This window comes from Myxine glutinosa, chromosome 8 (assembly GCF_964187855.1).
Source record: "Myxine glutinosa chromosome 8, kmMyxGlut1.1, whole genome shotgun sequence".
Lineage (NCBI taxonomy): Eukaryota > Metazoa > Chordata > Myxini > Myxiniformes > Myxinidae > Myxine > Myxine glutinosa.
In genome coordinates, this window is record NC_136268.1 from 89052181 (window position 1) to 89066575 (window position 14395).

Sequence of the window (14395 nt, forward strand, 5' to 3'; positions counted from 1 at the left end):
CCCATACCAACACGGGATTTGAAAATATTTTTGTTCTTCTCCAGCAGGTTGCCCATACCTAAACGGGATTTTAAAATATTTTTGTTCTTCTCTCGCAGGTTGCCCAAACCTGCATGGGATTTGAAAATATTTTTGTACTTCTCTCGCAGGTTGCCGGAACCTTCACGGGATTTGAAAATATTTTTGTTCTTCTCTCGCAGGTTGCCCATACCTACACGGGATTTGAAAATATTTTTGTTCTCCTCTCGCAGGTTGCCCATACCTACACGGGATTTGAAAATATTTTTGTTCTTCTCCAGCAGGTTGCCCATAACTACACGGGATTTTAAAATCTTTTTGTTCTTCTCTAGCAGGTTGCCCAAACCTGCATGGGATTTGAAAATATTTCTGTTCTTCTCTCGCAGGTTGCCGGAACCTTCACGGGATTTGAAAATATTTTTGTTCTTCTCTAGCAGGTTGCCCAAACCTGCACGGGATTTGAAAATATTTTTGTTCTTCTCTCGCAGGTTGCCGGAACCTTCACGCGATTTGAAAATATTTTTGTTCTTCTCTCGCAGGTTGCTGGAACCTTCACGGGATTTGAAAATCTTTTTGTTCTTCTCTAGCAGGTTGCCCGTACCTGCATGGGATTTGAAAATCTTTTTGTTCTTTTCTAGCAGCTTGCCCGTACCTGCACGGGATTTGAAAATATTTTTGTTCTTCTCTAGCAAGTTGCCGGAACCTTCACTGGATTTAAAAATATTTTTGTTCTTCACTAGCAGGTTGCCCGTACCTGCACGGGATTTTAAAATATTTTTGTTCTTCTCTAGCAGGTTGCTGGAACCTTCACTGGATTTAAAAATATTTTTGTTCTTCACTTCAAAAAAATGCAAATTTCTTTTTCTGTCATCGAGCCGGCAAGCTGGGAGCAGCAATTCACATTGATTGCCCCATCTGATACAATTTAAATGCTCTAATGGTGGTGAGGTGCTCCATTTGAAAGTATTGTTCGATATATGAAGCTCTTTGATGCCCAGGGTGATCTCAAGGTAGCCACCTAAGTAAAAAATTGTATTTGGTGTCAAAGCGATTGACCAATTCCAAACTTATATTAGGATTGTAGAAAATGGATGCAGGGAGGTGGAAGGTCTTTCATAATCTTTGCTTCAACCAAACCATTGTCCTTCAGATAAGGAACAAAGCAACGCACTATTATATGATACAACACCATCATATGGTATCCCTCGATTCTATAGGAACACAACACCCAGATAACCATAATTATTATATCACCGAGATGTGCAATTAGTGCCATTCCTTGACGGGTGCAGTTTGTTGTTACTGCATTTCAGGTTCTCCCATTAATAACACCATGGAGGGAGTCATGGAGTCTGATCACGAAGAGCGAGGTGTTCGGTTTCCCACCCAAACGTTCTTTGTCTGTAGGACGAGACGACCCATGATTTATGCACCAGCTGTCCTCACAGTAATTGGTGCTTTTGCAGCTTTGTGATGAGGCTGTTATTATTTATTTATTATTCCCATCTGCACCTTCCCATGGGATTTGTCCTATCAAAGCGACGTCTCTTTTCTCCCGTTGTTGTGGATTTGCCGATCAGACATTTTTGTCCTTTATACCTGCGACACCAAAGGTGGGCGAGGAGGATGTTGTGTTTTCACCATTATCTGTCTGTTTGTGAGCACGATCCCAAAAAGTTGTGGAGGGATTTGGACGAAACCCGGTGGATAGTTTGGGTGCGTGACAAGGACGAATGGATTCAATTTCGGTGAAGATTCCAATCCGAGAGGATGATGTTCGAGGTGAGGCTACCTGAAAAGGAGGTTGTCAAACAAACAAACTTTCTAAACACGTGACCGAGAGTCCCGATGGACGTTAAGCTGGGTGTTTGCTCTGCTAGCAGTTAGCTATATCTGGCGCCCTAATTACAAATTCCTGCCCAAACCACCTTGAAAGGTCAAAACTGGTCATGCCTGGCCAGCCGCTTCGTGAAAGCCTTGGGCAAGAACTTTTCCAGGTCGACCCCACAAGAAGGTGTGGGAATAATAATTGTGGCAGGTATGGAGATCGTTGTGGTCTTACAGTTGTAGCCAAGATCTCAAGGCAGCCACCTTAACCAAACTCTCAAAACTGATAGACGATAGTTGCGATAGACAAACGCGGACACAAAAGGACGAATGAGTTAACCCCGTCGGCGACAGGTAATGATCCATCACGACCATGGTGGACTGACTCGCTCGGGACCGTTTCTTTCCCGTCCGGTTGATTTACGGCCCCGTATCCCTGGAGGCCTCGACGCGCGTCCTTTTGTCTCGCCGTGTCTCAGGCAGCCCGGGGCGATAGGAACACCCTTGGCGGAGGCGGCACGTCCCGGACGCCATGGATAACAGCGCTTCTTGGTAATAACGGGCGACGTGCCCGCGTTTTCCCTCAACAAATGCTGCGCACTCGCCGGTACGGCGGCCTTCGGACGGGGCTGTTTGTCTCTTGTCTTTAGCTTGACCCCGTCGGGAATCCGACTGCATGAAAGCGCCCTGAGCTGCGCTGGAGCCTGGAGATCCGGGAAAGAGAGAGAGAGCCCTGCGGCCTAGATCGGCAGGGTGAGGGGCCTCGACTAGTTCATTGGACCGGCTTCAGGTGCGTGTGTACGCCTTGCCACACACGGACGAGTGACGCGGACATCGGGAGAGCTCGAATGTGTGTTATGGCTGCAGAATATGCATCGTCTCCATCACAGCGCCTTCCCTTTTTTTTAATCTGCCTTTATTTCCGTCATGCGAAGGACGACATGGACCATTTGGGAGTAACGCACCGGTACCTATGATCATTGTGATGTTAACACAAATGAATGAGTGTTTGATCCATGTTGCTCATTTCTTCATGTACCGGTGTTTTACATTACTTCAACAAACATGTTTCTTTTAAAGCCTTTTTCGAGGTCTGCAAGAAATGAAAGTGCAGGTAAAAACTGAAGGGTGACATTTTTTTGAGTGGATTCAATTTTCTCCTTAAAATGGCTTTAAAAGTTTTGTCCTTCCTACAAACAAGATAACGATAACATTTTAAAACTAATATATATATATATATATATATATATATATATATATATATATATATATATATATATATATATATATATATATACAGGGGGCTGCAAAAGTAGGTATACAGTAATGAAAAACAAAACGTGCGCACAAAACGTATTTTATTGATTATACGAGCATATCAATGATATTGATAACATATCAATAATAAACATATCAATAATAAACATATTAATCCCTCAAATGTTCAAACTGTTTGCCCCCGGCATTCACACACTCCACTAGTCGAGTGTGGACACCCATGCACACTCTGGCACAAAGGTCTTTATCAGCATCAATTTCCTGGCAAGCCTCCCGTATGAACTGAATCATGGCATCAACAGAACGTGGCTTGTGTGCGAAAACCCTGTCTTTTACACATCCCCAGAAAAAGAAGTAGTCTCTGTCTGAAGAAGTCTCTGTCTTCCAGTACTGTTTCAAAATCCTTTTGCGCTCCTCGTCCGTTGAATTACCAGCCATCGTTAAATTTCCACTTTACCTGAAAAAAAATTGATGTATTATAGAAAAAATTACGAAAATAAAAATATTTAAAATGGTAATAATGATTTTAATGAATTAAATGAATTCAAGTATTAAATGAATCCTAGCACCACGATTATAATACTGGTAATACTGGTATAATCCTTACTGTATACCTACTTTTGCAGCCCCCTGTATATATATATATATATATATATAAATATATTGGTGTCGGGAACAATTGGTGTCGGGAAGTGAGATTGGACCCGAAGCGCGCTTAACGCGCTCAAAATTACAAGCAGTGTGAAATTTGTTTTGTTTTAAAATAAAAACCCGAATTTTGAAAGTCGCGCTATGGCGGATCAAGACGGCTGGGTTCCGGTAGAGGAGAGTGAGGCAGGGTCGATCCAGGACCAAATTGAGGGACAAGAGGAGAGCGAAGCAGTGAGGGCGGCAGGTTTGCAAAATGGCGTCCTCGCGCACGAGGTTACGGGCGCGCAAAATGGCGCCTCGCACATGGCCACGGCGACCGCGCCCGCGACCGTAGTAGCGCCACCGGTGGATTTGAACCTTTTTTTTATACAAATGAAGGCCCTTATGGACAAGAATAATGAAGAAATGGAAAACAGAATGATGGGGGCCCTTATGGGACAAATGGGAGACCAAATTGGAGGTTTGAAAAACAGTATGGGGGCAATGAGGGACGAATTGGGGGGCAAAATGGGGGTAATGGGGGGCGAAATGGGGTCCAATAGCGAGAAATTGAGGGAGGACATGGGGGCCAATAGCCAACGGTTAGAACAAAGGATGGGGGCCCAGATCGGAGGGTTAGGGAGTAGAATAGAGGGATTAGGAAACAAATTTGAGGTACTAGACAACAAATTTGAGGGATTAGACAATAGATTAGGGGAAATACAGGAGGGGTTAACGGGGGTAGAAAACCGAATGGCCGCTCAAGAGAATCAAATGGAAGGGATGAAATAGGGGTTAGAGGGGTTAGAAAACAGTATGGAAGGCAAATTGAGGGACATGAGGGACCAAGCGGAAAGGGAAGTTAAACAAATGGGGCAGCAGATAGAGGGGGTCAGAATGGGGGTAGAAACTAAATTGGATGCTCACAGGGAGGAAATGGAGCAGATGAGGGTGGCATCTGGGCAGGAGATGCAAGTGATGGGAGAAGAGATCAGAAGAGGTGTGAGTGAGGAGGTCGGAGGAGTGCGCGAGGAGGTGAGGCACTGTAAGGAGCGCATGGAGAAGGAGGTGAGAAAGGGGACTGTAAAATTGCAAGGTGGTATAGAGGAGTTGACGCTGGGAGTAGAACAACTGACAGTGGGACAAAAGGAGTTAGGGGACCAGGTAAAGAAGAACACAGCGGTAATAGAGGGTTTAAAATCGACACAGAAGGAGATGAAAAAGGATGTAGGGGTAATTAAAAAAGAGTGTCAGACGGTACATGAGGACCTGACGAGGAAAATGAACAAGGTGGTAGAGGTAATGGAGACGAAGGACCGGCAGGTGAGGACGCACATAGAAACGGTCAAGGTGGCCTTAGAGGACGAGCTTGAGGAGACGCACCGGGAAATAAAAGAGGTGAAGCAGAAATTAGAAGAAGTGGAAGAAGGGGTAAGCGAAATTAAGAAGCGACGGAGAGAGGATAAGAAAGAGATAAAGGAGGAAGTAAAAGAATTGGTCCAAAGTCTGTGTTTGGATCGTGATGATGTGCTCATTAACCGGATGAGGGAGTCGCAGGTGATGGAGGAGAAGCGAAGAGAAAGAGGACCCGGTGTAAGTGGTGACCAATATGGTCGTGCGTATGATGCGCCAGGTGATTTAATAAGCTTGGGGGTCGAGATGGACCCGGGTGTTCGTGAGAGGCCGTTGGTGAAGTGTGCGACAGGTCTGGTGTGCGAAAAAGGAGGTGTGCGAGAAAGTCCGACTCTGGGGTGTGTGAGGAAAAAGTGCGTGCCAAGGAGTGAGGGTGCTGTCGAGAGTGAGTCGGTCGTAGCGCGTGTGCGAGGGAGCACATGGAAGCGCGTAGTGAGGAGTGTTAGGGAGGGTGTAAAGGGAGAATGCACGCCTGTGGTGAGTGTTACAGAGGATGTAACGGGAGAGGGTGTGCGAGAAAGATGTGTGACGGACAGGTGCATGGGGAAAGAGTGCGCTGTCAAAAGTAAGGAAGAGTGTACACCTGTGGTGAGTGTTACAGAGGGTGTAACGGGAGAGTGTGCGCGAGAAAGGTGTGTAACGGACGGGTGCATGAGGAAAGAGTGCGCTGTCGAGAGTAAGGGTGAGTGCGCTGTCAAGAGTGGAGGTGAGAGTAGTAAGAGTGACACGGAGCGTGAGTTGGTTGTGACAGGTGAGAAAGGAAGCACACCTGGAATGGTAGAGCGTGTGTGGGAATGCACACTTGAGTTGGTCGTGAGGCACGTGGTTGGGTGTGCGAGTGAAAGCACACCTGTGATTGTCACAAAGGAGGTGACCGAGGAAGGGGCGCGAAGAGGTGTGTTGGTGAGGTGTGCGACCAACGAATGTGTGCCAAAGTGTTCGGTGGTCAGGTGTGTGACCAAGGCTGTGAGTGGAATGAGTGTACCTGGGTGTGTTAGAGAAGGTACGACGAGGAGCATGGGAACAGCTGGATGTATGGGCAAGAAAGGGGTAGCGTATGCATGTAAGCATGCAGGTGAGGCATCGACGGTAACCGGGTTAGCGGTTAGAGCGACTTATAGCCGAATCGGGCCCTCGGTGCGTGCCGGGCTTCGCGTGCCGCGAGAACCAGCGGGGATCCGAGCCACGGCGGGTTCGAAAGGACCGCCGTACGCGATCCACACTGGGCCTCGCTTTGAACGGCCGCGTCCGTGCTCCACTAGGCGGAGCGGGCAGCCCGATAGGAAGGGTCGTCATGGCGACCACTTTTTGTTGAGGCATTCCGGCAGGTCGAGATCGGGCCATGGGATGGCTCCGTGCCGAGATGGTGCGTGGGACCTCGGCCCGGGTAAACCTCCTTCCCTGCACCGAATGCGGGACGTATCCAGCCGCTGGCACCAAACAACCCGCATTCATGGCTTGGCTGTACGAAGCCGAGCTTTAGAAGTGAATTGGCGCACCGAGAGGCATTAGTAAGTAGACTGTAATGACGAGGATAGTGTTTTGGCCCCGAAATTAGAAAAACAAAATTTGATGATTGGCAAAGGATTGGCAGTAATGATTGGCAGATGATGAGTAGTGATTGGCAAATTTTTGATTTGTTGAAATTTGATGTGCAAAATTGGTAGTGGGAGATGCCCGATGTGGTGGGATGGCAACTCTGTCATCCCTCACAAGAGGGGGGCAAAGGAGCACTAGTTATGGGGTGTATGGCAGTGAAAACTAGCCCGGGTGGGTTAGGATATTGTGTGTAGGGATCTAGCGAAGATGACATTAGGTAACGTTAAGATTAGTTAGTGACTGATACCTGTAGTGGGGACGCAGGTAGTTTAGTGTGGATGATAATGACGTGGGAGCGCAATAGTTAAAGGGATGACTGGGAAGCGCAAGTTTCAGAGGGGAGTAGTTAGACGAGATGATGCTGTGTGAGAACTGGACAGGTGTGTGGAGCAGTGAGTGTTGTGGATCAGCGCGAATGCGCTTGGGGGAGAGAAGGGTGCAGGCGGCACCAAGTATGAGAGCACAGGTGTGCAAGTACAGGTGTGTGGAATACATGGAGTATTGGAATGAGTGGTGTGGAGAGAGTTGGAGTAAGTGGTACGGAGTGGTGTGCATGGTGCGAAGGTGTGGATGGGGGAAGAGTGGACCCCTTTCACGAGTACCCGGGGCGGGTAGTGTAAGTGTTAGGTAGAGGGTATAGGTAAATTGTGGTTGGACATTGGCATTTGTGGTGCGGTTGCAGAATGGTATTGTGGATGGGTGCATTAGTGTTGTGGAAATGGCTGGGCGTGTAGCCTGTTAGTGTGTGTAGTTGGTTTGGGCACTCCACCACTGTGAGGATGTCGGCCAGGTGAGGCCGCAGGTGGGCTCTGGGAGCCGTTAGTGTCAGTGGGTGCCTGAGGATCCCGGGTGTGGATCGGGCAGCCCGTGCCAGAGAGGGCACTTAGGGGGTGAGAGTGCGAGAGGGCCTTCCCCAGTTAGTTAGGTTAGGGTGAGGAGCAGGTAAGCTCGGGTGGCAACTACAGTGGTGGAGGTGTGCAGGTGGGTAGACCTGCTGGGAGAGCTACACGTCACAGCCCAGAAATTGTGCGAGGGCACCGGGAGATGAATCGGGGGAGTGAGACCCCAAATTGAGAAGCACCACAGTTTGGTCAATGGGAATTGGTTTTTAGAACCCATAGTGTAAGTTGGCCAATGGATTGGCAGGGAAAGACCCCGGGTAATGTAAAGTTGTTAAAGTCATTTAGGAAATAGTTAGGATTGATGAACCTGTCGCACCATACGCAGCCACTTACCTGAGGTGATGATGATGACTCCACACCTGTGTTCCTTTGTTTTGTGTTGCAGGAAGTGAGAATTGCTGTGTGGATTTGTGAGACGCATCACGACGTGGATGAGACATTGGGGTGATTCCATCTCTCCCTCCTTAGGAGGGACTGATGATGAATTGGTGATGGCAAATTTTGATGTTGAGTTGGAGATGGCAAATTTTGATGAGAGTTGGAAATGGCAAATTTGATTGGTTAGGAGGGAGAGAAGACAAATTTGGTTTATGGGAGGAACGGGGAAGACAGTAGGGACGTTTGTTGATGTGTAAAGTAGATGTTTATGGGTAGCGTTGTGTTTTGTGGATACCGTAAGGGGTAAGGGAGGGGCAATGTAGGTTACCTGGTGGGGGGGGGGGGGCATACGGTAGGAACGTACCTGTCTCACCTGGTTCCCATGTGCCCCTAGTGTGCATTACCTAGTATTGCGTGCACTTTTGCGCCCTTACCACCTTACTCACTTGTCTTCTTTTGTCTCCCACCTCCGAGGATCTGGCTTTGGGGCAGAGAGAGGGAAGAGAGAGGTGCTGGCTCCGCAGTTGTGGGCCTGTACTTCCGCTGCTTGCTGCCTGGATCGATACACCATATGGACCGCAATTTTGGTGGCCGCCCACAATGGACCGCAGTTCTTTTGCGGGCAAGCACCACCCGTGGATGGACCTCTGGGTCAACGTGGCACCTATGCCATACAGGTGAACCACTTTTAGTTGGCCCCCTGACGGTCACAATTAAGAAATGGACGCGGTTGGCGCCTTTCTTTATTTCTAAAGAAGCCAGAAGGCCAAGTGCACTCCAAGAAGGCAAGACCAGCGGCAGAACATCGGCCGGCTGCGACACCACCGGTGACCATGGACACTTAATTGTGCATTTTTATGAACACTTTATTGGTGCACCGGATGGTGCTGACTGTGTGTATGGGGTGGTGCTTTTGGTGCTTGGATGGGGTGCTCTGCACATTATTAAAGGCCGTAGGGCCACAGGGCACTCGTGGGTTGGTGTATCGATGCTGGCATGCGTGCTCTCTCTCTATGCATAACATCTGCATGTGTTCCTCAAAGAACAGGTCCTGGATCGTAGTGTAAATATCAGTCTTGTGTAAATAATGCTCCCTACCGGCTGTATTTTAGTTTGAGAATGCTTTCCGCGATTCGGTTATCCTGTGGGTGTGTTTCTGTTAGGAGAAGGGTGCAACGTCGCAGGGGGACATATTTACTCATTTGTGAACATCTGTAAAACTGTCGCACTCAGGGTTGAGTTAATAGTAGAGGGAACTACATCTGAGTGCCACACTAACGTAGGTAAAAATTTATCGGGTCGGGACGCCCCGAGGTAGAGAAGGGTGCAATGTTGCGGATATGAGATTGGCCTCCATCCATATCCGCTTGTAAATATTCCCCTATTTCCTCCATACTTCCCAACTATCCCCAATCCCCCATTCCCTAGTCCCATTTTCTGTAAACAACACTCTGTAGACCCGACCTCCCCCTATTTCCCCCATTAAATGTCGCATCCAGGTCCACCGCATCTCACGTAGACAACTATAGGACATCTTGCTAGTTATTCTTAGTCTATGTCAGTTAAGGACTCGTTTCCATTAATTCTGACTCTTCGTTGCACCAGAATGTGATTGTATGGCACCGTTAGGAAGTTTAGGACCTCCCAATACCTCCCCGCAGCTCTTCCTCATGGTACAACAACAACAACAACAACAGCGGCGGCGGCACGGGGAGTGTGCGTCCTCACTCCGGCTTGGTTGGTAGGGGGTGTTGGGAGGGCACCAAGCCTTTCCAACGAGCCGCCATCGACCATGTGCTCGACGGGGTTACCAAGTAGGGGCTCGCTGTCAGCCCCTCGTCAAGGGCGGAGCCCGGTAACCCCCGCACCCAATAGAAGCGGCGGACCGATCCCATCTGGGGCGGAGCCAACGAGCCGAGGGCGTGTCACTCCCCGCTGAGCATGCGCAGGAAGAGGGAGGTGACGTCAGATGCGCCCTCAGCTTGGAGAGAGAAGGACGCCACCTCCGAGCGCTGTGACACCTCCCCGCATCTCTGGACTGGACCGTGCTTGATTCTGTCCCTGAGCCAAGGTGCACCTTGTGCTATCGACTGCCTGTCCTTCCCTGCCATCAATCCCTGTGTAAGTCAGTCTTGTTCCGTTTGTCTGTGGTCTGTCTGGGATAGATAAGATTGTGTCTAAGTGCCTATCTCTTCTGTGTCTTTACCTCATTGCCTTGTAATCTACCCCTTTTCTCCCCCACTAATTATATCCTCCTCCGGAGGTCTTGAGAACTGTACCCCTTGCGTCGTTTCATTTATCCCAGTCATTGTGTCCTTTCCTTCATTGATTTAGCATAGCGCGATTTGGTCAACGTCGGGTGGAATCGGGTGAGTGGGGGTAATCGGGTAAACTGTGCGAACACGGCGGCCATTCCGCTCGGCCTATCATAACATCTTAAGCCGTGTCCGTAACAATATATATATATATATATATATATAGATATATATATATATATATATATATATATATATATATATATATATATATATATATATATACAGTGGAACCTTGACTTACGAGTGCCCCAACTTACGAGTTTTTCGAGATACGAGCCGTCGCTCGGGCGGTTTATTGCTTTGAGATGTGAGCCGTGATCTGAGTTACGAGCTTTCGCCACCCGGTCACGTGGTTATCTTGCCGTGCAAGTACAGTATCTCTGTCGTATAGCGCTGCATTTTTGTTTTCGCATGTTGGTTATTTTGAGTTTACGCCGCCAGGTGGGTTCCGGTCACGTGGTTATCTTGCCATGCAAGTACAGTATCTCTGCCGTATAGCGCTGCATTTTTGTTTTCGCATTTTGGTTATTTTGGAAAATTTCATGTTCATGTCGAACATTTCATGTTCATGTTCATGTTTTCATGTTCATGCCATGCCAGGCCACAACTTGTTCAGAGTGCCGGCGATAGCTCGCCTTCTCTTTGTGGAAAACACGGTGAGATCCTTAACATCCAACAACTAATGGGACGCAAACGGGGCGCCCAGTTTAGCGGTACACACATTGATGAATCACCCTGCCTGTGATTCACCCATGACAGGTTATAGCTGGGTCGGGATTCAAACCCAGGCTGGACAGTTTAGACTTTAGAGTCAAGTGTGCGTACCTCCAGTCCAGGCCATCCTGCCAACTTGTATGCTGCATACAGGTGAAATATAAAGCGCGAGATATTTTTATATATACTGTATATTTTAAAAAAAATTGGTGTGGTTTTTGGAGGGCTGGAACGGATTAATAGCATTTCAATGCATTTTAATGGGGAAATTTGATTTGAGAAACGAGCAATTTGAGTTACGAGCTCGGTCACAGAACGAATTAAACTCGTAAGTCAAGGTTCCACTGTATATATATATATATATATATATATATATATATATATATATATATATATATATATATATATATATATATATATATATATATATATATATTGTTACGGGACCGCGGCGAGGATGTTGTTTGCCGAGCGGATGGCCGCCGCGCCCGAACAGTTACCCCGACTAACCCGATTCCTGAACGTTGGCCGAATCGTGCCACAGATATTCAATGAGGGAAAAGACAAAGGCGACATGGATGTGAAGAAGAGGAAGACAGAAGTCGGGAATACGAATATAATTTATTTCTATTTACAACCAAAAGTAACCAAGGAGAAGGAAGGATAATAAAATAATTTACAGAAGAATCAGAGACACAGTGAAAATCGCTAGCTTATCTAAACAGGCTTAATTAATACCCTGGGACAAGACACACAGAACAAACTCACGTACACGAATGTGGAAATTGCAGGCAGGAATGACAGGTGGTGGGTGGCTGGAGGGGGAGGAAGGCACGGAGCTGGCTGGAGCTTGATCCCGCACGGGACGTCAGGCTGGACCTCGACGGCCGCCGATGCCACCGATCCTGTCGTGTGCGCGGGGTAACGGGTCGGAGCTCCTTGGTGGAGCCAACGCTGCTGGTGGGGGGTCTGGCGTGACGGGTTCTCTCTCCCTCTCTCACAAACTCCAGGACTGTTTCTCTCTTTCTTAGTCCAACCCAGTCCAACAACTTCCTCTCTTGCTTGGTCCAACTCTTAGTCCCACTCTTCCTCTCTTGCTTAGTCCAACAACAACTTCCAGGCTTTCGCGCGCGCTCTATATAGCGCCTCAGGCGATCAAGCCGCTGGTGTCCAGGACACGCCCATCGGTCAGCTTGCCTCGGCCCTGATTGGTCGGCACGGCCCTCTGGCTCCGCCCTTGATGACGATGGGAGGGCACGCCCAGGAGTCGGCAGCTCCTCCCCCTTCTTCTCCAAGCCGACCTCGTGGCGAATGGAGTCGCGGAGGGAACAGTTGGCAATTGTTGGAAGGGGAATATGAATGAAAGGGGATCTACTCTTATTTCACTTGGTGCAATGGAGTATTTAAATTAATGGAAGACAAATCCTTAGCCTAATACACATAATAAGGATATAACTACTGAACAGGGATATATGGTGTCCTTCGTGTATGCTTTATGGAATTAACTACGGGAACGCCCTTTGACCTTTATACAACAACAAATGCAGGAAGGAGGGTGACATTTTACAACAATTAATTACACAACAATAAAAAAAGAACATTCTCATATCCACAACACTGCACCCTCCTCCCCTTAGGCACGTCCCGGGCCTATGAACTTTTACCTTAGTGTGGCACGTAGGTGTAGTTCCCTCTACATTTAACCTGACCCTGAGTGTGACAGTTTTAAAACATAAATAAATATGTCCCGCTGCTCCATTGCACCCTGCCTAACAGATTCACGCCCACAGCTAACCGAATTGCGGAATGGTCTTCAAACTATACATTTACGGTGGGGGCGCATTATTTACAACGACGCTATTTTATTTACAAAACTAACCCAGGACCTGTGATTGTTCTTTTTGGGGGGGGAGACAGTCTGCTCTGCATCGACGCACCATGAAGCCCCCAAAACGCACCAAAACACCCTCAAGCACCAATCAGTGCACAGTCATCACTGTTCATGAATAAAAATAACCAAACAACGCCTAACCCTGCTGGTGGTCTCTTGCTCTTCGGCTCCCTCTGCTGGCTATTGCTATCTTTCAGTTGTTGTCATCTTCTTTGCTGGCGGCCTATTTGCAATAATAAAATGCACCCAACGTGTCCATTGTTATTTATTTATGGCCCACAGGGCCGACTAGTGTGGTTCACCTGTGGGGCATAGGTGCCCTGTGGCCAAGGTCCGCCAGCAAGATCTCGGGCCTTCATGGCCGGTTCCAGCAGAGGGGCCATGCCCCAAACCATGGGGTCCATAAGTGGTGCTCAGCCACGGACATGTGGTCCATAATGTGGTGCATCGATGCAGACAGCTGGTTTTGGGAGTTCCGGGCGCACAATGGCGGACTCCCACACGCTCCCCTCGGCGCCCAGTGGCGCACAGTCCTCATGTGGGAGACAAAAGGGGGAAAAGACAGATGAGCGAGGGGTAAGGTCACAAGGGTACACATCAATAAGGCAATGCAAGGCGAAGTGCGTACGGAGAGCGAAGTGAGAAAGCTCGTCCCTACCGTACGTCACCCCCCCTGTCACCTACTCTACCCTTGCCCTTACCCCATATTTACAAAATCTACACCTTTACAAATTCGTCACTAATGTCACGTCTTCCTCATATTTCCCCTATACCAAATTCGTCTCCACAATCCCTCTATTCAAAATTTGCCATCACCCAATTCATCATCAATCCTCATAAGGAGGGAGAGATGGAACAACAAAGCACAATGTCACACCCACGTCATGATGCGTCTCAAATTCCAGACATTTGCACAATAAAAATAATAAAAACATGGCATGGTGTGGAGTTACGTCACCCCAGGTGAGTGGATGTAGATGGTGCGAGGAGATTCTTAATCCTAACTATCCTCTAAATGACATTAACACACTTTACACTACCCGGGGTCTTTCCCTGCCAATCCATTGGCCATCTTACTCTATGTGGTTTTAAGAACCAAATTCCCATTGACCAAACTGTGGTGCTTCTCAATTTGGGGTCTCACTCCCCCGATGCAACTCCCTGTGCCCCTGCACAATTTCCGGGCTGGGTCATGCAGCTCTCCCAGCAGGTCTACCCACCTGCACGCCTCCACCACTGTAGTTGCCACCCGAGCTTACCTAGGTCCTCACCCTAACCTATCTAACTGGGGAAGGCCCCTCCTGGCTCTGTCACCCCTCGGTGCCCTCTGGCACTGGGCTACCCGGGTCCGTCCTCCGGATCCTCGGGCCCCATCCACAACAACTACCGGCTCCCAGAGCCCACCTGCGGCCTCACCTGGCAGACAT

At 48.4% G+C, this 14395-nt stretch overlaps 1 protein-coding gene across 7 annotated transcripts in view; it reads left to right on the forward strand.

Annotated features, from left to right (window-relative positions):
* The first annotated feature begins 2177 nt into the window (after positions 1–2177).
* The window catches only part of RASSF4 (Ras association domain family member 4), a 67246-nt gene continuing 55028 nt past the window's right edge, over positions 2178–14395 (forward strand). Inside the window, exon 1 of one of the 7 annotated variants that reach the window (XM_078783476.1) lies at positions 2178–2397. In XM_078783476.1, the coding sequence (XP_078639602.1) occupies positions 2378–2397 (20 nt within the window). In that variant the 5' untranslated portion in view covers positions 2178–2377. Of the gene's footprint in view, positions 2813–14395 lie in introns of all 7 variants that reach the window. The other 6 variants (XM_078783478.1, XM_078783477.1, XM_078783473.1 and 3 more) reach the window with 6 other exon arrangements.